Here is a 21,008-nt window from a genome sequence, read left to right as displayed (position 1 = left end):
CACAAAATACTGCAAATGAGAATACCTTCAGTGCAGAGGGCGCTGAGCAAAGGAGAAAGAGTGCGCCCTATCTATAGCTCCGTCCATTTCTACCGCTCAACCAATGTAGGTGCTTTGCTAGAGCTACTGGGTAAAACAATTTTTGGGGTTCAATTTTTTTGTGTGACTTTTCCTTATAAAGTGTCTCAACAATGAATATAGATTGTTTAATGAGCTCCCAAGTAATGGATTATTTAGGGATTTACAACAAAAATGTGGTCTGTTGGTATGACACCTTGACTGCAAACTGTAGTTATTATTGTGTTCTATATATACTGGACCAAACTCAAATATTAGTTTCACTGTTTCGGCTTTGTAGATGTGACAATTGGCGATGCATGAAGTCATTTAAAAGTTATTTCTTATCTCCAATCCATAAGTACTCATGAAAAGAGACATATATGGTTTACGAGCAATAGCCATACAAGGTGTTCTCTTCTTAATGGTTGGTGTGGCACAAATATTTTTTACACGGTTTTAAACGGTTTAAAATCAAAAGGTACATTGTGTATTATAATGTTTTTTAAATACATTTTTTCAATTTAATGCATTTTCTGCTTTCACTCAGCTGAGTTACATATATAAATGACTTTTTTTGGTTCCAAAATAACCCAACTTGTGTCAAAAGGGGACTTAACCAAGTTTTTATTCACAACATTTTCCCAAAAAATGGGGTTGATTTGAAGTAACATCTGAAAATGCAGTTTATATAATAAAAACAATCCCAAAACGTTGGTGCTTTTTTATTTGGACAAAAAGAAAATAGGGTTATTTTGTCTCAAATACCCACCCAAAATTGGTTCATTTTTTTGGACAAAGAGCACCTCAAAATGTTTCTTAAAAATGTGTTTATGTATTTTAAAAACTCAAACAAAGCAATTCGGTCATAGTATTAGAAGAACCCCAAACAACACCCCAAAAATTGAAGGGACAATTTAAAAAAATATATATTTCATTTAAAACCCTAAAATTGGTTTCGATACATCAAAGTCATCTAAGTAGTGTATTGTTGCTTTATTGTCCCAAATTAGGTTATTTTTGACCAAGTTTTTGAATTTCATTGTCTTGCATCGTCTAATATTCAAGAAGGAAATGCGGGGCTAGTTTTTATTTCATAGCGTACAACTATGTAAAAAACCTGGTTGTTGACGTTTTTATAGATCTGATGACTGCAGACGTGAAAATCAACTGTGTTTATGTTTCCTTCTACATGTTACACTTTTACTACGGGTCGGACTCTTTGAATGTATCGCTAAAAATTAAACCATGGGACTGTGAAATATGGTAATGTCTTTTGCATGTGTCTTCTGACTTTCATTGGCCAAAACCAAAAGAAATACCCGCAAATCGAGCTTTACTCTGGCGTTGTAGTCATTCATTGTTAGTTTATTATTATTTGTAGATCGGAACGAGTGATTTAACTCCTCAAAACATAAACTAAGACTCACAAAACTGGTCTGAAGTGACAACCCCTTTCAGATCATGTCCGTCTCGTGACTAGTTTACAACATGTGGTTATCTTTAATGTATAGGGGAGATAATGGTTACCTGTTTCAGTTAGCCACAGAGTGCAGATGGAATTTAAAAAGTCAACTTATATGGGGGAGGCTTGAGATAGAGGCTGGGTGTGTCTGGGCTGCATAAAGTATTTTATGAGAAAAGGGTTTTAAAAAAAAATAGTAGTTACTCAGTCTTCTTAATTTTTATTTCTAGAACATTAAGGTCACTTTAGCACATTGGCTTCGTATTGCATACTCCTTGGAATGTCTAGTCCAGGGGTCTGGAACCTTTTTGACCCAAAGAGCCATAAAAGCAAAAGAAAAAAAAAAAGTTTAAAAATTCTTGAGAGACAGCCACGCCTTATTTTAGGACAAAATTCTGCCTAACCGCCAAACCCGCTCTCTAGACAAAGGTTAATTATTGAGCACATTTAAACTCACTGTGTGACTTCCTATGATTTGATCAAATCTATGGAACAAAAATAATGCAAGAACCTGTGTTTCATATCAATATAACTCTTCGACTTAAAATTTGTCTCCCGCCCTCAGTTACTTAAGAGTGTTGAAGCCCATTTTGGCCCTCATTTTTGTCCTAAATAAAGGTTTCAAAACAAGATGCAAACAAAGTTATTTTGTAAAAATGTCACAAACGCTTAAAGAAAGAAGTGCAATTGTTAAATTTTATCTCCGTGCCATATGTAAAAGAGCCATTTATGACTCGTGAGCTATAGGTTGCAAACCCCTGGTCTGGTTGATAAAGATATTTTGAGGACCCCAACTTCCTGTTTGTATAAGACTTCTAGGATTCCCCCTGGGCTTAAAAAACTGATTTTCTCGTGTTTTTCTGGTCTCATTGCCAACATGGAAATCAGAATTGGTAGACAGGACATCGTTACCGCTTGGTTGGAGAGACATCAGAACGGAGTTGTGCATAGGGTAAAGGTGAAACAACTAATTGATTACACAACTATTTTTTCCCAAAATAATCAACCTTTTCTATAGGAAAGTCTCCAATTTTCATAGTTTAATCTTCTCAATTTTAAATATTTTCCTATTCATATTGTATTAAAGCCCCCCAAAATAGTTTACTGTACTTGAAGCTTAGAATGGTCACAATTTAGTGAATGTCTTTCTTTTTTTTCCCCTAAAAAAATGTTTTGGATTGGTGAGGACATGTCAAGATTTGGTATTATGGAGAAATTATTCTCTTTTAATTATTGACAATGTTTCAATAATTACTTTGGCTGCCAAAGATTTGGTCCCAACATAAGTTTTTGCATTTTCTTACATGTTTTGTGCCTAGTAGTTACCTGATTACAATAATTTTTTTCTTACAATGTTAACTTCCAATAATTCCGTTTTTGAATGCGTAGATTTAAAATAAAAAAAAAACGTTTTATCGACATCCAGCATCACAGTGTGGTACTCTCAATGTACGGCAGCAGATAGTCATTAACACAGTCCAGAAAATCATCGCCTTCTCCCCAGTCTCAGTGACATTGCGCTACTGCAGAAAAACTGTGAACATTCTATCCTGATATTCTTTTTCTCTTTAAAGTCTTATTTGTGTGTTTTTTTTTCCTGGAGTGTTAGTTCAAATCTCGTTGTGAACAATGTACAGTATATTGTCATCAATGACAATAAACGCAATTCTATTCTATTGTATTCTATTTTTTTTCTATCCAGTTCATTGATTGATTCATAGTCAAAAGTTTAATCAGATTATTGGGACATTTTGCAGTCTTAGCCGAAATTTTCCCTTTGACTCATCTTGAGTGGCTAGTCATGGAAAGACACTTGATAGTGATCAATCTTTTTTCGATTTTCTTCCTGATTTTTGACTGCATGTAGGTGTCCTGTTGTGCGTGGAACATTCCACGGTTGAAGTCGCGGATTCCATAGCCTCTCGCTCGGTGACGCAGGAGCCCCCGGCCCAACCTGTGAGACTGGATCCACTTGACGCAGAGGTCACGCCAAACTCGCTGTGCACTTTCACGGGTCAGTCCCATCCGTCATCATTTGGTCCAACCACCCACAATTATTTGTCAGTAAACATTTTTCAAATATTTGCTAGAATCCAACATGAATTTACCTCTGCAGCAGGAGGAAAAATGAAGTATAAAAGAAAAAAAAACATCACATACAAATCAGCATCTGTTGACTCAAAGGCGTGTCAGGGTGGAGGGGCAAAGTGCACCCTCGGGACCCCTGGCTTCTTATGTTTGCTCAGGTGGCCGAGAAAATAAATACAACATTATCTTTTGCGTTCAAGTGTGAATCGTATCTGCTAGAAATGATGAGTGGGGCGAGGGCCCAGGCCCAGAATGTGCTAGAACTTGTTATCAATTACTTATTTAAGGCAGCATACTTGGGTTGTTGTTTTTTTAGTGTGAGGAGTCAGAATTGGTTCTGCATAATGTCTCATTGCCATCTAGTTTTAAGAACAGCAAGCCCTTGCACGGATTTTCTTGGCGAGTCAGCATGATCTGAAAGAATTCAATATCATGCTCCACCCACATTAGATATCCTGTTTGCAGATTAAATAAATAAAAATGGAAAAAGAGAATGTGTAAATATGTCAATTAGGGATGTTGGACATCACGCTTTTTTCTAGTCAAGTCAAGTCATGTTTATTTGTGACGCCCATAATCACAAAGAGTCTCAAAGGGCCGCACAGACCACATATTAATGCAAACCACGGACTATTATGACACCATCCCTTAATCTAAAACCTACATGAGGGCAAATAATACACAGATATTGTTAACATAAAATATAGGTTTTTCATATGCTATAGAATAGAGGTGTGTTTTCAGCTTAGATTTAAACATTTCCACTAGAGTTGCAGATCAGGGGGAAGAGCATTCCACAGCACCGGGGCCCAAATGGAGAACGCTCTTGAACCTGCGGATCTCTTCTTGGATCTTGGGATCACTTGTGGACCAGCATTTTCAGAGTGAAGGCTCCGGACCGGAACATAGGGGGAAATTAAATCTGAACGATATAAGGGAGCAAGTCCTTGCCTGATTTTGTATACTACCTACAGAACCTTAAAATCAAAACTTGATAGTAATTGATCAAAACCAGTACCAGATATTGAGGCCGTTCCTACAGAAATGTACCTTTTTTCTATCCCCAACCCCAAAATACCTATAATTAAATATTTAAATTTTGATTATAAAAATACAAAAACAATCTTAAAGAGTCATGAAATAAATAGCAATTTATGCCCTCAAATTTAGTCACATTCTAGCGGGGTTTTTTTTGTAAGGGCCACCTATTTTATGCTCTTTTTGTTGATATTTAAATGTTTGAATATTTAAACAACTTTTCATGAATAAATAAATAACATGATAAGAATGAAATGTAAACTATTGTTAATAATTATTCAAATATTATTATATATATATATATATCTCATCTCATTAGCTGCACCGCTTTTCCTCAGTAGGGTCGCGGGGGTGCTGAAGCCCATCCCAGCAATCATCGGGCAGTGGGCAGGGGACACCCTGAACTGGTTGCCCGCCAATCGCAGGGCACACAGGGACAGACAACTAGCTCGCTCATTTACACCTAGGGACAATCCACCTGAAATGCATGTCTTTGGAATGTGGGAGGAAAACGGAGTGCGTGGAGGAAACCCACGCAAGCACGGGGAAAACATACAAACTCCGCACAATAAGTCCGGTAGCTGGATTTAAACCCACACAGGAGGTATAAAAATATATATATATATATATATATATATATATATATATATATATATATATTTTTTTTTATAAAGCTCTAAAGACAACTTATGATTTTATTTTATTTTTAGCTATAAGTTACGAATGACCCCCAAATCTCTGTATTTTTATTTTGTTTTTCAACAGAAACCCAAATAGTATTCCATACAATTTGGGGTGTTAAAATGTAATAAAAGAATACAAAAATATTTTTCTTTTTATTTTATTTTTAAATATTTAAACGTTTAATTTGATTTTACACATATTTTTGGGAGTGCACAACATACAAAAAAACATTTTGGGGTGCAAATAGGCCACTGAAATATGTTTAGCCCACCTGTGATTATAAATTTTAGCTTCATATTGTAAAGTTCAAGAGGGCTCCTTTGATCTTAAATGAGATATATCCTCGTTAATTTATAAGATGAATATCCGAGGCTTCTTTTGGTATCCACTTGTGACAGGCCACTCAATTTTGAGTTGAAGATCTACACTCGTGTCAATGGTTACCTTTTTTTACATTTATAAAAATTGTATGCTGGAGCACGGAAAGCAAACAGGGGAACCTTACAAGGAGTCATCAACACATCCCAGGAAATCATCGACTGCTCCCTACCCAGTCTGGAGGACCTTACCGGCACAACCACGAATGCTGATAACATTTCTAAGGACTTCTCTTACCCCAGCCACCATCTCTTATTTACCCCTGGCAGACGCTATAGATCCCATAAAACAAGGGCAAAAAGGTTTAGAGACAGATTCTTCTCCAGAGACATCCCTGCCATAATCAAGCAAGGAAGACTGGAAGAATTCTTGCCTATGCATAGAAAAATGTATATTACAACATGTTTATCCTGGAGTGCCGTGTCTCATCTTGTTGAAAACAATGTACACTATGACAATTTACATTATCAATGGCAATAAAGACATTTCTAATCTATTTTCTAACTTGAAATTATGTAACGATAAAAATGCTTGCTGTTGGTGCACTTCTATTTCAATTAAAAAAAAACGACGTGACCTGGAGTTTGTTTTGTATGATGAGTGTGGATCTTAGAGATTATTGTAAATAAGGGGTCGGTAACCTTTTTGAACAAAAAGCCATAAAACCAAAAATATTTTTAAAAAGTTGAGAGAGCCACATCATATTTGAAGACAAAACAAACAAAACCGCCAAATCCGCTCTCCAGACAAAAGCTAATTCTTCAGCATCTTTTATTTCACTGCTTGATATGTAATAATTTCATCAAATCTACAAAATTAGAATAATGCCTTATTGCTCTCAGTTACAGAAGTGTCAAAGCTCATTTTAATCGTCAATTTTAAAATAATGGTTTCAAAACAAGGTGCCAGCAAAGTGCTTTTGTAAAAATGTCACAAAATACTGCAAACGATAATGATAGTGTCGTATTTACCTTCGGCACAGACTGCACTGAACGAGAGAACGAAAGGAGTGCCTGCTCTGCATGCTGAGATTCACCCACCTCCTACCGCTCACCCAATCAAATTGCTCCGAGTGGTTAACTTGTGTTTATTTATATATATATATATATATATATATATATATATATATATATATATATATATATATATATATATATATACAGTTTGATCTGTGGGTTTTCATAATTAAGGATTTCAACAGTGAACATACATAGTTTTTCGAGCTTCCATTTAAAGGGTTTCTTAGCGACCTACTGTCAAAATGGGGTTTTTGTTGGTGCGACACTAGTTGAATGTTCCCTTTAGAATGTGTTGCTTTGGCTTTGCTTGTACCTAAATCGGAATCAAATTCCCCAAGTTTGGAAGGCCACAGAGAAATGTGCAATGGTTAAATATGATCTCCGAGCCTTGTATACTCATGAAGAGCCATATAGGTTCCCGAGACCTGTTGTAGATTATCTTCAGTATTGAAGTATAATTTTCAAACTTTCCTATGTGAGCTACACAAGATAAAGTGAGATTATAAAATAGATTTTTCCACAGGACACATGCTCACAAATTGATTTTTTAAGGGCCGGAATAAGAGCGCCTTTATCCATCTGTCCGACATAAAAGTGGGATTATATCATTGCAGGTGTGATTGTTGGTGTGGATGAGAGCACCTCTTACTCCTGGCCAGTGTGCAACCTTTGCGGAAGCGACAAATTACAACCAATACCCTTTCCATGGTGAGTTTCCAAGATGAGATGGATCCTCGTGCCTCCTCATTGATTATTTGTTTTTGTCACAGTCAGAGCTACCTTTGCGTCTCGTGCAAATTGACTGTGCGCCAGCCGATTACCAGAGTGCAAATGGAGGTTTTCCTAAGCTCTCCTTCTGTTCAAAACTGCACAATTAAAGTGAAGGTGAGTGTACTCAAATGTGAAATAGCACAAATTATGAAATTTTGGGAAAGTGGGACTCAAAAAGTCTGCTCATTTGGATGTTCGCTCGCTTCAAAGAATTTCCCTATTATTTGAGATGTCACAAATTATTTCACAATGTACCTTTAAATAATTCTCTGTTTTATATGTCTTGAGATTATTTATATACAGCAGGGGTGGGTAAACGGCGGCCCCCAAGCCACATGCCGGCGTCAGGCTTCTTTTTATCCGACCCCAACGAACCAAGAGTTTAAAAAAAGTATAACTCTTTTTGTGTCCATTGTCCATGGGAATATATTTTTCACAAGCATCCAAACATTTAAATTATGTAATTATTGTTTTGATGTTTCTGCATTTGCATTTTTTCTTACATATTTGTTTTATTAATCAAAATATCATTAATTATATATTTGTTTTTTTAATGAAAATTATCAAATTTAATGCTAAAAAAGGGGTATAATATATGAATTTTCTTTAATTACCTAATAGGTTGATAACAAATTTGATGAAGGGTCTATTAACATGCAAATAGATTAACTGTATACCAGTGCCATATCCCCCTAGTGCACAGGTGTCAAACAGGCGGGCCAGATCAGGCCCGCTAAGGGATTGAATCCGGCCCACGAGACAAAACTCAGAGAAACGCAAGAGAAAAACAAGCTGCAGGTTGAAATATGTCAACTTGATGTTGCCAAAGCCAGGTGCCTCTCACAAAGACACTGTACTTGTATTTATTTCTCTCTCTCTCTCTTTTCTACCCCTTTTCTCCCACTCTGTCTCTGTCTCTTTCACTCTCTGTGTCTCTCTTTTTCTTTTCCTTTGTTGCTCTTTGTCTCTTTCTCTCCCTATGTCTTTTTAACTTCTTTTGCTCTAACTTCCTTTTTTCCTTTTCTCTCTTTTCTCTTTCTCTCTTCCTACCCTTTGCGCTTTCTATTTCTCTTTGGATTTTTTTCTTCCTCTCCCTTTCTTTCTCCATCTCTCACGACTTCTCTTTTTATCTCTTTTGTTCCTCTCGCTCCCTCTCTCTCTTTTTCTTTATTTGTCCTGCCCTCTCTCCATTTCCCTCCCTCTTTCTCTTATTTCTTTATCTATCTTTTTCTTTCTCTTTAATCTACTAGTCCGGCCCCCGACAGAATGTTTATTGTATCGTGTGGCCCACGAGTTAAAATGAGTTTGACACCCCTGCCATAGTGGGAGGTGGCTAGAGTCAAGAACACGTTCACATTTTTTGACTCTTTCTGGGAAATTGATGCAGAGGAGGGGATTCCCAGCCCCCTCCTCGCTCAACCCAACTAATGTGTTGCAATATCTCGTTGGTAGTCATTAAGTGACCAAACCCCCCAATTCCAACCCATAATGCCGAGCGCCAAGCAGGGAGGCAATGGGTACCAATGTTGTAAGTCTTAGGTATGACCCGGCCGACGCTCGAATCAGCAACCTCCCAGTCTCAGGCTGGGCGCCCTACCCAATGAGCTGGTAATAAACAAATATAAAAATGAAATATACTATGAATAAGTAGATAGAGAGTAAGTATATTTATATATAGATACCTATGAGAAAATTTGATATATTTTCCCAATGCATTGCCTAGGTTTCGGATCCGGGTCAAATCGATCGTTTTTTTTCCTCTTGGCCCCAACCCACTGACAAATTTTGTCACCAAATGAGGCCCGCCACTAAAAAAGTTCACCTGCCCCTCATAAACATTATTATAGAGTATACCAAGAACAAGGTGTTACTGTATGGGTACTCATTTTGGTGCTGAAACCAAAATAGCTGCCCTCATTTGGCTTTTTTACAAACATTCAAAGAATCCCAAATCGAGGCGTTTTAGTTTTTTAATTTTTCTTTTAAATCTACTTATAAGTAAAAACATATCTTAAAAAATATCCGCAATAAGATTATTTTTTTTCTGCACGACAAAAAAAAAAAATCAAAATATTCCCCCATAACTTTTTCTTATGAATATTAAAGCAACAATACATTTAATTTTGATAGAATAACATATGGAATTTTGTGTACTAATGGTATTGCTATTGTTATTAATGACTGCTTAAAGGGACAGTTTGTATTATTTAGCACCTCATAGTGGTCAAAAAACTTCATTCATTATTAAAAACTATATTGAGTATAAAAATAATTAAATTACATGAACTATCACATAAAAGTGCATTTTTTGAATATTCTTAGGTGGAGAACTGAGCATTTGTTTTACATAACCTAGAAGGAACTGACATAATTATCTGCCATCTTGCTGCTTTAGGTACCCATAATCTTCAAAAAGGTTGGGCTTAAAATGAGAAGTAAATTGTTGCATTTTTATCATTTTGAGTCTCCATAGTTTGTATTCTTTCTTGTGCTTTTAAGCACTCGTTTTCAGTTGCACGACACAATAATGCTACATCTAGTGGTCAAATAATACACTATGCCCCTTTAAGATCTCAATATCGTTTCCGTTTTAATCTGGAAAAAAGTGCTATCAAACATTTGTATACATTACACGTATTTTTGATGGCACAGAGAAAAAAAAATCCAGTTTGTCAAAAATGGTTTAATGGGGTAGCACGGCGCAGCCCCACGGAGCAGAGGTTCAGGCAACCCCCACGTGTGGAGTTTGCATGTTCTCCCTGTGCCTGCGTGGGTACAGGTTTAATTGGCCGGTCCAAATTGTCCTTAAGTGTGAGTGAGCGAATGAGTGAGTTGTCTGTCTCTGTGTGCGACTGGCTGTCAAGCAGTTCAGGGTATCCCCTTCCCAGTGCCTGAAGACAGCTGGGATCAATGTTCCCTGTAATTTTCCACGGGTCTGAGCGTTCACACAAAGTCGGTGAGCAACGCTTGAAACAACAATGAGCAACCATAATCCCAAGTGTGGCAAGATAATTAATTATCAAACATGTCCAAAACTTGACATTTTGCTGAGTTTCCAGCAATGGAAAAGTTTTTTTCTCTTTTGAATGAATTGACTCATGTACTATTGCAAAGGTTGTACAGCCTATAAACGTCGTTTGCTCTTACAATTCTTTCACAAGATATCCATTTCTTTTTTTTCCCTGATATATTTTGTCACAAAATATTAACATTTTTGGGGGCTTATTTGGTCGGTTGCAAGATACAGAACTGTACTTAATTACATTTTTAGTGGAAGTACAATGTTGGCAACAAGATTCACTTGATATAATTGGAAATTTTTGAATGCAACACAAACTTTTTCTTCTTTTTTTCTGTGTTTTCCTTCTACTTTTTACAAAACACTGGCTGGGATGCGCTCCAGCATCCCGTGACCCTACTGAGGAAAAGCGGTGCAGATATTGGATGGATGGAAGGATGGTTAAAACAGTAATTTTTTCTCAAATCTCCTTTTTCGGTCAGTCCACTCCACTTGTCTTTAAAATGTATTTTTTTAAATAATTGCCCGGTCACAATTTGTGAAAATGGTAAGTTTCTTTTAATGATACAATCTTATTGGTTAAATACATTTGACATTAAATTATGCAAATTTATAATAAAAGTAATATCTAGGTGGTGGAGTTAGATCCCTTAACCACTCGGGGTCCATTTCCCGTGGTGTGTCTTGGGCAAGTACAGCCTGGTGGCGCCCATCCCTCTCCAGGCCAACAATTGACTCAAAAATATCTAAGTCTTCCTATATGTGTGTGTGTACGGTCTTGTTATTGTGTAACGTTGTAATCGGTCTTGCGGGGCGATAAAACCATCAGCGTTCTCCCTGTTGATACGTAGAAAATGTTATTTAAACTCTGAGGTCAATGTGTCATTCTGCATCTGGTACACATTATTGGTGAGTCATTAGTTTTCATTTAAATTCTTAAGCGGATTATTAGCAGCATTAATGTCAACATGTGTTTTTCTCTCCACCACTGCACAGCTACGGCAAAATACGATCATGTCCCTTCTTGACACAGCCGCTTTGGAGAATACAACGGCGGTAGGTTTTCTTTTTCCGTTTTTTTCCCTCTCAAGTACAGTATACACACTTTGTTACATAACTCTAGGCTGATTTTGCCGCCTTGATCTTCCGCAAAGTCACATCTAGCAATAAAAACTGATTTCATCTCTGAGTTGTTATTGTCTGCCGGTCACCATTTTCACTACTTTTCTGACAGTTATGTAATTTATTGAATCTCTGTGTCATAGTAGGGATGTAGTATGTCGTCACAAGTGCTTTTGGTTTATATCAAGTTAGGCAAACAAACTCCTTTCTACTGGCAGGAATGAACTGATTTGTTTTTGCCTCATACCTGTACTTGGAGGGTCTTTATTTTCTCAAGTGGGATTACTTGTTGAGCGATTAATGCGTGCACTGCATTGGAAGATGAATAGATGCTATTATTGGGGCGGGTTGGAGTACCACGGGGCCCAGCTGTTTGGGGGGAATGTTTTGTTAATTATTTAATGCTCCAGTCGTTATTATTAGAGTCGTTTGTATAAACCACTGTTTTTGAACATTGTTTGCAAGCCCAGGCTTCTGTTTATTATTGGAAAAAAAACCTCAAGAGACACCATTTAATGTTTTTAAAGCATTCATTTAAAAACTATGATAAAACGTTGGTTGAGGATGTGTAACCTCATCTACTGAAATAAGGAGAGGCAAATTTCAAATTTGGGGTTTTGGTATCATAGTCAAAGCTTTATGATGAAAACCATCCAGCGTTTTCTGATCAAAATCAAAAATCAAAGAAAATCTGGTTTAAAGTTGTCTTTGCTATTTTGGTGTAATGTCATTAAAATGTTTTTATAATTAAAGGGAAAGTCTCATTTTAAAGTTTAATTTTAGCAAAGGCATGTGTACACATATAAAAAAAGAATTACACCAGACTATTATTTGTTATTGCAACATCCTTTGCAGCCTGGTAATCCTGAAAAGGGGAATACCTCATGTGCGTTACCTTCTTAAGGTTTCATTTTCCTCATTTTGGGGTTTTTGAGTTTGTCCTTGCCCTCATGTAGGTTTTAGAACAGGGGATGGTGCAATAATATTCTGAGATTGCAATAGCCAGTGGTCAATGCAGCCCTTGGAGACTCCTTGTGATTAAGGACTATACAAATAAAGAAAACTCAACTTGACTGACGGGGGGTGGGGGAGGCACAGCCTCACCGTTCATCACAGAAATATACAATTTAAATTATATTAAATAACAATGAAATTTAACCCGTGTTAAATGGGGCGGCAGTAGCTCAGGAGGTAAAGCGATCGTTTTAGGATTAAGGGATCCGAGTTCGAATCCCGGCTTGTCCGTGTTACATGTCGAAGTGTCCTTGGGTAAGACACTGAACCCCCAATACCCCCAATAAGCAGGTTAGCGCCTTACATGGCTGGACAGATCACGGCCGCTATTGGGAAATGTGAAGCACAATGCTTTGGGAAGTCATTGACTTGAAAAGCGCTATATAAATGCAGATCATTTCAGATCATTTCATTGTTATTTACTTAATAATTTTTGGCTTTTCCTTTTCAAAATCGCTAAAGTTTCACATTATAGTTATGAATTGTATTAATACAATTTGTATGTAACATATTACTGTGCTGAGCGGATGCAGAGTGAGGCACGCAATTCTCTTGCCTCATGGCAGAGGGCGATAGTAAGGATTCTGATTTGGCTAGTGATCGTATAAGCATGCTAACAGCAAGTCATGCCATTCAATTTTTCTCGTTGCATGGACTTTTTTTTTTTTCAAAATGGAGAATTGATGCTTTTTCTTTTTCAAAAGGAGCAGTGCATATACTTCATTTATAACGTAAGACAATAACATTTTTTCTTGTGCTACAGTTTATATATTGCTTTCTTGCTCTGACAGTCAAACACATAAGATGCAGGTTCATTGTTTCGGAATCTGTCCGTGCCTCACCAGTTATCACTGCTAAGAAGCACATAAATAATTTTTGGTAACTAAATCTTTTTTTAATTGTATTTAAATTATTACTTATAGCAGTTTTTTCCCCATTTTTAAAATGGTTGAACTTGATTCTTATCTAGAAAAAATATAGTTAAAATTGGCAAGCACGTCCACGAATAGAACACATTTTTAAGTCAAGTCATCTTTATTTGTATAGCCCTAAATCACGAAGAGTCTCAAAGGGCTTCACAGATTATTACACTATATTACACAGACTATTTTTCAGCCGACGAGAAGAGTAGGTTATTCATATGCTATGGAGTAGAAGTGAGTTTTAAGTTTAGATTTAAACATTTCCACTGAGGTTGCAGATCGGATCTCAGGAGGAAGAGCATTCCACAGCACCGGTGCCCGGATGGAGAACGCTCTCGAACCTACTGTTTGATCTTGTTTTTCTAGTTAAATAAGCACAATATAGGCAACATTGAAACAATGATTAATAATTTCCTACTGCACAGAAGTCAAAGTGTCGCTGCGAGGCACACTGGTCTGGAAAGACTGGTTTCAACCAAAAACATACTATAAACTATAATGGTGAACATCCAGTGCCGTTGAGGTCAAAGCTCCATTGAAAAACACGTTAGTCTAATCAGCCTTCAGCTAAACACTCAAATTCAGTTTACAACACCTGTACCTGCATGTCAACAAATTTTAATGAAGCTACGCAGTACTTGCTTGTGCCTGTAAGCAATTTTGGTAATAATGAAGATGATTCCAATGATTATTACTCACTGTGTCCGTGTAGGCCAGGCTTGTCCAAAGTCCGGTCCGGGGGCCAGTTACGACCCGTGATCACATTTTTACCGGCAATCTCTGTAGTAAAATTAATCCTGCCAATAATGTTGACCTATAAAAAAAATTTGGACCAAAAAATATATATATATTTGACTAGATGGTGATAGTAGCCTTTAAGCCACCTTTCCCTTGGCTTTCTGTGAAAGATTTAGCCCACCATGTTTCTGACTTGGCAACTGTAAATGAAAAAGGAAAGTTGACTGTGAGGGCCGCCGCATCCAGGACTAGTGGAAACTGAAGAATTTTTTTTCCCAAAATCCGAAACAACTGCATCTGCCAAATTTTCCATGAAACTGGTTGTTTTAAGTCAATTCATGTTTATTTGAATATAATATCAAGTGGCACTGCCAGACGAAACATGCTGACTACAAAAAGCTAACTGGAAACGAATGCTCTGAAAAGGTGAAGCGACTGGAAGCTGTTTTAACGGCACAGCTTTTTCACAAATGCTACAAAGGTGAGCTACGAGGTCGTGACACCGATTGCCAAGCACTGCTAACCTTTTATGGAGGGCGAATTTTTTAAAGACTGTTCAAAGAACCCCAGGCTGAAGAGTCAGCCCTCACATCTGGCCTGCTTTTTGAAAAGTTTGGACACCCCTCGTGTAGGCTATTCCAAAACCGTGAACATGTAACAGCAAAGAAAAATGGATTTGGATGAATGGACACAACGGTTACGGCAAGTGTTGGCGCTTCTTAGTAGCTGCTAGCACGATGTAGCTCACAGTGACGATACAAACGTAAATACAAGTGTTTTGTGATGATCCTTTGAGTTGTTGTTTCAGATTCTACTAGGTTTGGACTTTGTTTGGTTCTAAATAAAGAGGAATATTATTTAAGGTAACAACTATTTTGAAGGTTGGTTTGGGTGTGGGTTACAGCCAGCAGGGATCATTCATATTATCAACTGAACATAAAAAAAGAAGAGAGCTGAGTTTTGTGTTTAAAATGCTGATGTTGAGAATGGAACAATGCTGTCTTTTCTAAACTATTGCATCTGGAAGCAATGCTTTTACAGATACAATGTGGATAATCTACGATTTAATTGACTCCCATTGTACTTTGTATTGTTTATCTGTTGATAAGCTGTTTGGAAAATTTTACAAATAAAGATGGCATTCCGTTTTCAGAAAATCCATTCACTGCCTGCTTATCCTACAAGGGTCAGTGAAGATATTAAAATGTTTTAGATAGATGGATACTTTATTCATCCCCGTAGGAAAATTCACACTTCCAGCATTATCCTTGTGTTAAAAAATAAAATAATAAAATAAAAGATATAGAATACAAAAATACCCAGTATAACGTGTTAATATAGAGTATTTAAATAGTGCTACGGAAAATACACACTGTAATAAAAATAGGGTAATATGCAAATGTGTTTTATATAATAAAAGTAGAATTTTAAAGAAAATTTTTCATTTTTTTTCCAATGAGATATTTTATTTAGACTATCCCAACATCCTTATTGTTTCTATTGTCAACCTGAAACGTAAAAACCAAACATGTCAAGTCAAGTCATGTTTATTTATGACGCCCTTAATCACAAAAAGTCTCAAAGGGCTGCACAGAACACAAATTATTGCAAACCACAGACTAATTACCACACCATCCCCTGATCTAAAACCTACATGAGGGCAAAATACATATTTTCAACATAAAATGTAGGTTATTCATATGCTATAGAGTAGAAGTGTGTTTTAAGCTTAGATTTAAACATTTCCACTGAGGTTGCAGATCAAATCTCAGGGGGAAGAGCATTCCATAGCACCAGGGCCCGAATAGAGAACGCTCTCAAACCTGTCGATTTCTTCTTGGCTCTTGGGATCACGAGTAGACCAGAATTTTCAGAGCGAAGGCTCCGGACCGGAAATCGGAAAGATATGAGGGGGCAAGTCCATGCATGATTTTGTATAATACAACAGAACCTCTCCGGTGTCCCCCCACATTCCAAAGACATGTATTTCAGGTGGATTGGCCGGTCCAAATTGTCCCTAGATGTGAATGAGCGAGCGAGTTGTCTGTCCCTGTGTGCCCTGCGTTTGGCTGGCAACCAGTTCAGGGTGTCCCCTGCCCACTGCCCAAAGAGAGCTGGGATGGGCTCCAGCACCCCCGTGACCCTACTGAGGATAAGCGGTGCAGCTAATGAGATGAGACAACAGAACCTTAAAATCACATCATAAGCTAACAGGGAGCCAATGCAGGTAAGCTAAAATCGGGGTTATGCGATCAAACTTTCTTGTCTTAGTTAAAAGCCTTGCTGCAACATTTTGTATCAGCTGCTCTTGATTTTGGACTTTGGGAGACCTGAGAGTAGTGCATTACGGTAATCAAGACGGGAGGTAACAAACGCATGAATTATAATCTCTTCATCCGACTGAGACAGCATAGGGTGAATTTTAGCAATCTTGCATTTCCCAATTGACTAATTTTGGTGCGCTTGCAAAATATTCCAAATGGGCCTTGTTTCGTTATGTTTTTGTGAAATTGGATATCAGAGGAAAACGTTTGCTTACCTATTTTGAAGACAATAACCAAGAGATTGCAAACGTTTTACTTTTTGGGAGTTTTGCAGAGAATCAAAATTAGGCAAAATATTTCGGGTGGGTATAGATGATGAAGGTTAATATACACTACATAAAGTCTCATCTCATCTCATTAGCTGCACCGCTTATCCTCAGTAGGGCCGCGGGGGTGCTGGAGCCCATCCCAGCAATCATAGGGCAGTGGGCAGGGGACACCCTGAACTGGTTGCCAGGGCACATGGGGACAGACAACTCACTCGCTCATTCACACCTAGGGACAATTTGGACCGGTCAATTCACCTGAAATGCATGTTTTTGGAATGTGGGAGGAAACCGGAGTGCCCGGAGGAAACCCACGCAAGCACGGGGAGAACATACAAACTCCGCACAGGAAGTCTGGAGCTGGATTTGAACCCACGCAAGAGGTTCCCATGACATGAACTGTGCCGCACATGCGCTAACCACTGCGCAGCCGTGCTGCCCACTACATAAAGTGTGGCGGAAAAATGTAGTAAATGTAAATCATGTTTTCACTTGAAGTAATTCAACTTGCAAAATATTTCATAAATTTTAAATGGGCGTGTTTTTCTGAATATTTTGGAAAAATATACCTGAACGATCAGAATTATTTCCCGATGCCATTTCAGGTTTTTAAGAATTATTTCCATGTTTGAGTAGAAAAGTTAAAGTTAAAACAATACTAAATTAGGTAGAATAATACTTAATGGGGTTAGAAATAGTCAAGTCATGTTTATTTGTATAGCCCTTAATCACAAAGAGTCTCAAAGGGCTGCACAGACCACAGATTATTGCAAACCACAGACTGATATTACACCATCCCCTGATCTAAAACCTACACAAGGGCAAGGAAAAACTCAAAAACCTCAACATGAGGAAAATGAAGAAACGAGGAAAATGAAGAAACCTTGAGAAGGGACCGCACATGAGGTAATCCCCCTTCCAGGATGACCAGGCTGCAATGGATGTTGCAAAAACAAATAATACACAGATATTGTCAACATAAAATATAGGTTATTCATATGCTATCGAATAGAAGTGTGTTTTAAGCCTAGATTTAAACAGTTCCACTGAGGTTGCAGATCGAATCTCACGGGGAAGAGCATTCCACACCACCGGGGCTCGAATGGAGAACGCTCTGGAACCTGCGGATCTCTTCTTGGCTCTTGGGATCACTAGTAGACCAGGATTTTCAGAGCAAAGTAAAGTGCAGGTGGACAAAAAAACGAATGTTTTTGCAGTGCAGATGCCGTTATTTATCACAAGAATATAATGTGAATATGATGTAACTAAATTAGTTCAATTAAAACTTTTTTAGGTTGTTAAAAATTCTTAATTTATTTGCTGTAAGCCGTGTCGTGATCACTATGAGAAAATCATTTGATTTTTTTTTTTTTTGTATCATGCTATTTACTTACCAACTGCAGCAATAGGGCAATCCACAGTTGTGTCCCAAGTTTACTGACTTTAATGACCTACTGAAATAATTCCAACTTCAAGCATGCCATTCCAAACATTTGTATGCGTTTGTGGTTACAGGGCTCCCAGTTTGAGGTGTCCAGCGTGCTGGGAAGACAAGTGGGGCCCCTCGCTCTTTACGTCCGCGTGGTCTCCAGGAGACCTTCGCTGTGGATCAGCCTGGAAGAAATCTGCCTTTAAGATTGTGTTTTTTTGCCAACTTTCCCCCCTTTCTAAAGGCCTCCACAGCAGGAAGACTGAGTAGCGGTTGACAGGCCTAGCGTGGACCAATGGTCTGCCTCCTGTCAAAGCCGCCCACGTGCTCAGTGGCTTATCGCCCACCCGCGTGTATTTAAAACTGTTCAAATAAAAAGTTGCATTCCTACTGATATTTCACTACTCCACAGACCAGTGTGCATTTACAGCTTTCTTTTTATTACACATTAAAACAAAATATTTCATACAAACTTTAGAAAAAAAAACACATCATGCTCTGGCTCTTATACAAAGACTGGAATTACAAAACGTGTACCATGGCTGGTATGTATGACATGTTAATGCTGTGGTAAAATAATTTAATATGAAGAGAGAGAGAAGAATAAATCCCACAAAAATATGGCAGCAACATCATCATATAGTTTCCAGTGCCATTATGGTAAGCTTAATACATCTGGTACAGATGGTAAAGGACGAATTGTCTCTGAGGTATGTCTTCAAGAAAGTTTGTTAGAAAAGGGGGGCGGGTGAGGTCACCGACCCTCCGTGCTGACGCTCCCCACATACGAGCCGCTCGGCATGTGCTTGAAGAACTCTCGGAGGCCGCCGAGCTCCCTTGTGAGCTGCTCGATGGTTTTGTGCAGTCTGTCATTTTCGGAGCTCAATTCGATCAATTTCTGCTGCATCTCCAGGTTGCGCATCTTGGCTTTGTCCCTACTTTTACGCACGGCGATGTTATTCCTCTCACGGCGCTGTCGGTACTCCATGCTGAAGCGGTCCACCGCTTTTTTACTCTTCTCCCGGCCGATTTTCCGTGGAGAACCTTTAGCCGAAACGGGCTCGGGGGTCGTGGGCGGCGTGGGTTGCCCCGTCGGGAGGGTAACCGAGGTCTGTGCGCAGGTTTCGATCTGACACGGCAGCGAAGACGACATGTCACTATCGCTCCAGTCGGATTCCTGCTTGATCGGCGCGCCGTACGGCCCCCTGTCCAAGGACACCACCGCCGAGTCCGACCTCCGCTCCGATGCGTACTGGAGCGCGCACCCGGGTGGTGGTGCGCTCTGCGCCGCGTATGCCTCCGCCTTCTCCTGCTTGACGGTGTTAAAGAGGTCGAGAAAGAGCTCGTCGTTGCACAGCTCCAAGTTGGGCACGGATGTCATGGACTCGATGTATTGGCTGAAATCGATGGCGCTTTCGTCGTCGTACATCGCGGGGGCGGTGAGCTCCGCCATGGTGGAGGCCCCCTCCTCGGTTCGGACAAGCGGCTTGCAGGGGCCAGGTAGCGGGGCCCCCAGTTTGACGCTCTCGTAGAAGTTAGCGGGCTCCATCGCCCAACTCATGTTGCATGGTGGAGACACGCCGTGGGGGTCAAGATTGTATATGTCACACATGAACTCTGCTGGAGGGATGATTATTGAGATGCGTTGCTGGTCCGGATTCACTTCCTGATCCTGATTCGGTTCGAGTTTCGGAACGCGTTTTTGACGCTTGGTCTAGTTGACGCTTATGTCTGTTGGTTTAAGTTTGGCGCACTGTTTTGTATGGTTTGTCGGTGACGTCACGCACACCCTCCCTCCAGTGGGCCAGTCAAGTTGGGAGAGGGGTCACGTGATCTCCGGTAACTTCCCATTCGGAGGGAACAGGGGGCGTGCCTGTTTTCTTTTTTTTTACTACAACGACATGAATGGCTCTCTGAGTTGTTTACATTCTACTCCAAAGTTTTAGATTAAGATCACTTCTCATACCTGTAAATCAGCGGCGATTTTTGGTTTAGATATATGGGGTTGCTGAGCACCCAGAGTGTCAGGCTGGTTATTAGTCTTCTTATTATTATTGTTTTACCTCAACAGGGTTGGGTAGTGTTACTTTAACTTGATTACTTTCAATTACTTTTGGATTGCTCCAATACCAAATATGCTAATAAAATACAAAAAAAACTAAATATATAAAATTTTGTGCAGGCTTGGGGAGTAACGGAATACATGGAACGGCAAAAATGATGTTGGCAAGCTGTTTGGATTTATTTTATTTTCATTTTTTTTCTGTCGCATTTTATGTTAGTTTTGCCATAGATCAAAGCCAGGAAAGAAAGCTTACCACGTGTCGTGAGTCATAATTTTATTCATATTTAGTTTATTTTGTCTTTTATTAGCATATTTGGTATTGGAGTAATCCAAAAGTAATTGAAAGTAATCCAGTTAAAGTAACCCTACCCAACTCTGTACCTAATGTGATCTAGGTTCATTCAACAGGAGTGTCAATTCCCGTTTTGGGACATCACATTAAACTTAAAATAGTTGTTTACGATACTCTCACTGTGAAACACCGGAGCCTCCACAGACTCTGCCGTTATGCTGCAAGTCACACTAGCTGAAGTTAAGGTTGGAAAGGGGAGAGGGTTGGGTTATTCACATTTTTATCTTGTTTTACTTCTTTTTTATGTTGTGGTTTT

The 21,008-nt window shown here is 38.7% G+C and overlaps 2 protein-coding genes across 2 annotated transcripts in view; one reads left to right on the top strand and one right to left on the bottom strand.

Moving 5' to 3' along the window:
• spidr (scaffold protein involved in DNA repair) overlaps positions 1-18,731 on the top strand; it is a 90,530-nt gene extending 71,799 nt beyond the window's left edge. Inside the window, exons 16-20 of the mRNA XM_088347439.1 lie at positions 3,390-3,536; positions 7,344-7,437; positions 7,500-7,614; positions 11,516-11,575; positions 18,422-18,731. Coding sequence (XP_088203565.1) covers positions 3,390-3,536; positions 7,344-7,437; positions 7,500-7,614; positions 11,516-11,575; positions 18,422-18,541 — 536 coding nt within the window. The 3' untranslated portion in view covers positions 18,542-18,731. The remainder of the gene's footprint in view (positions 1-3,389; positions 3,537-7,343; positions 7,438-7,499; positions 7,615-11,515; positions 11,576-18,421) is intronic.
• A 23-nt stretch (positions 18,732-18,754) lies between these two features.
• cebpd (CCAAT enhancer binding protein delta) lies at positions 18,755-20,085 on the bottom strand. The gene has a single exon (XM_088347449.1). It carries the CDS (start codon positions 19,945-19,947, stop codon positions 19,090-19,092), a length of 858 nt encoding a protein of 285 aa, XP_088203575.1. The 5' UTR covers positions 19,948-20,085; the 3' UTR covers positions 18,755-19,089.
• Positions 20,086-21,008: the final 923 nt, after the last annotated feature.

The sequence above is a fragment of the Urocampus carinirostris genome, chromosome 1 (assembly GCF_059441175.1).
Source record: "Urocampus carinirostris isolate Australia breed hairy pipefish chromosome 1, RoL_Ucar_1.0, whole genome shotgun sequence".
Taxonomy (NCBI): Eukaryota; Metazoa; Chordata; class Actinopteri; order Syngnathiformes; family Syngnathidae; genus Urocampus; species Urocampus carinirostris.
The sequence above is the reverse complement of the archived record's forward strand: the minus strand, read 5'-3'. Positions and strand labels throughout refer to the sequence as shown.

Excerpts from the sequence above, each read along its gene's own strand:
- cebpd (XM_088347449.1), bottom strand. The coding sequence starts at position 19,947 with ATGTGTGACATATACAATCTTGACCCCCACGGCGTGTCTCCACCATGC.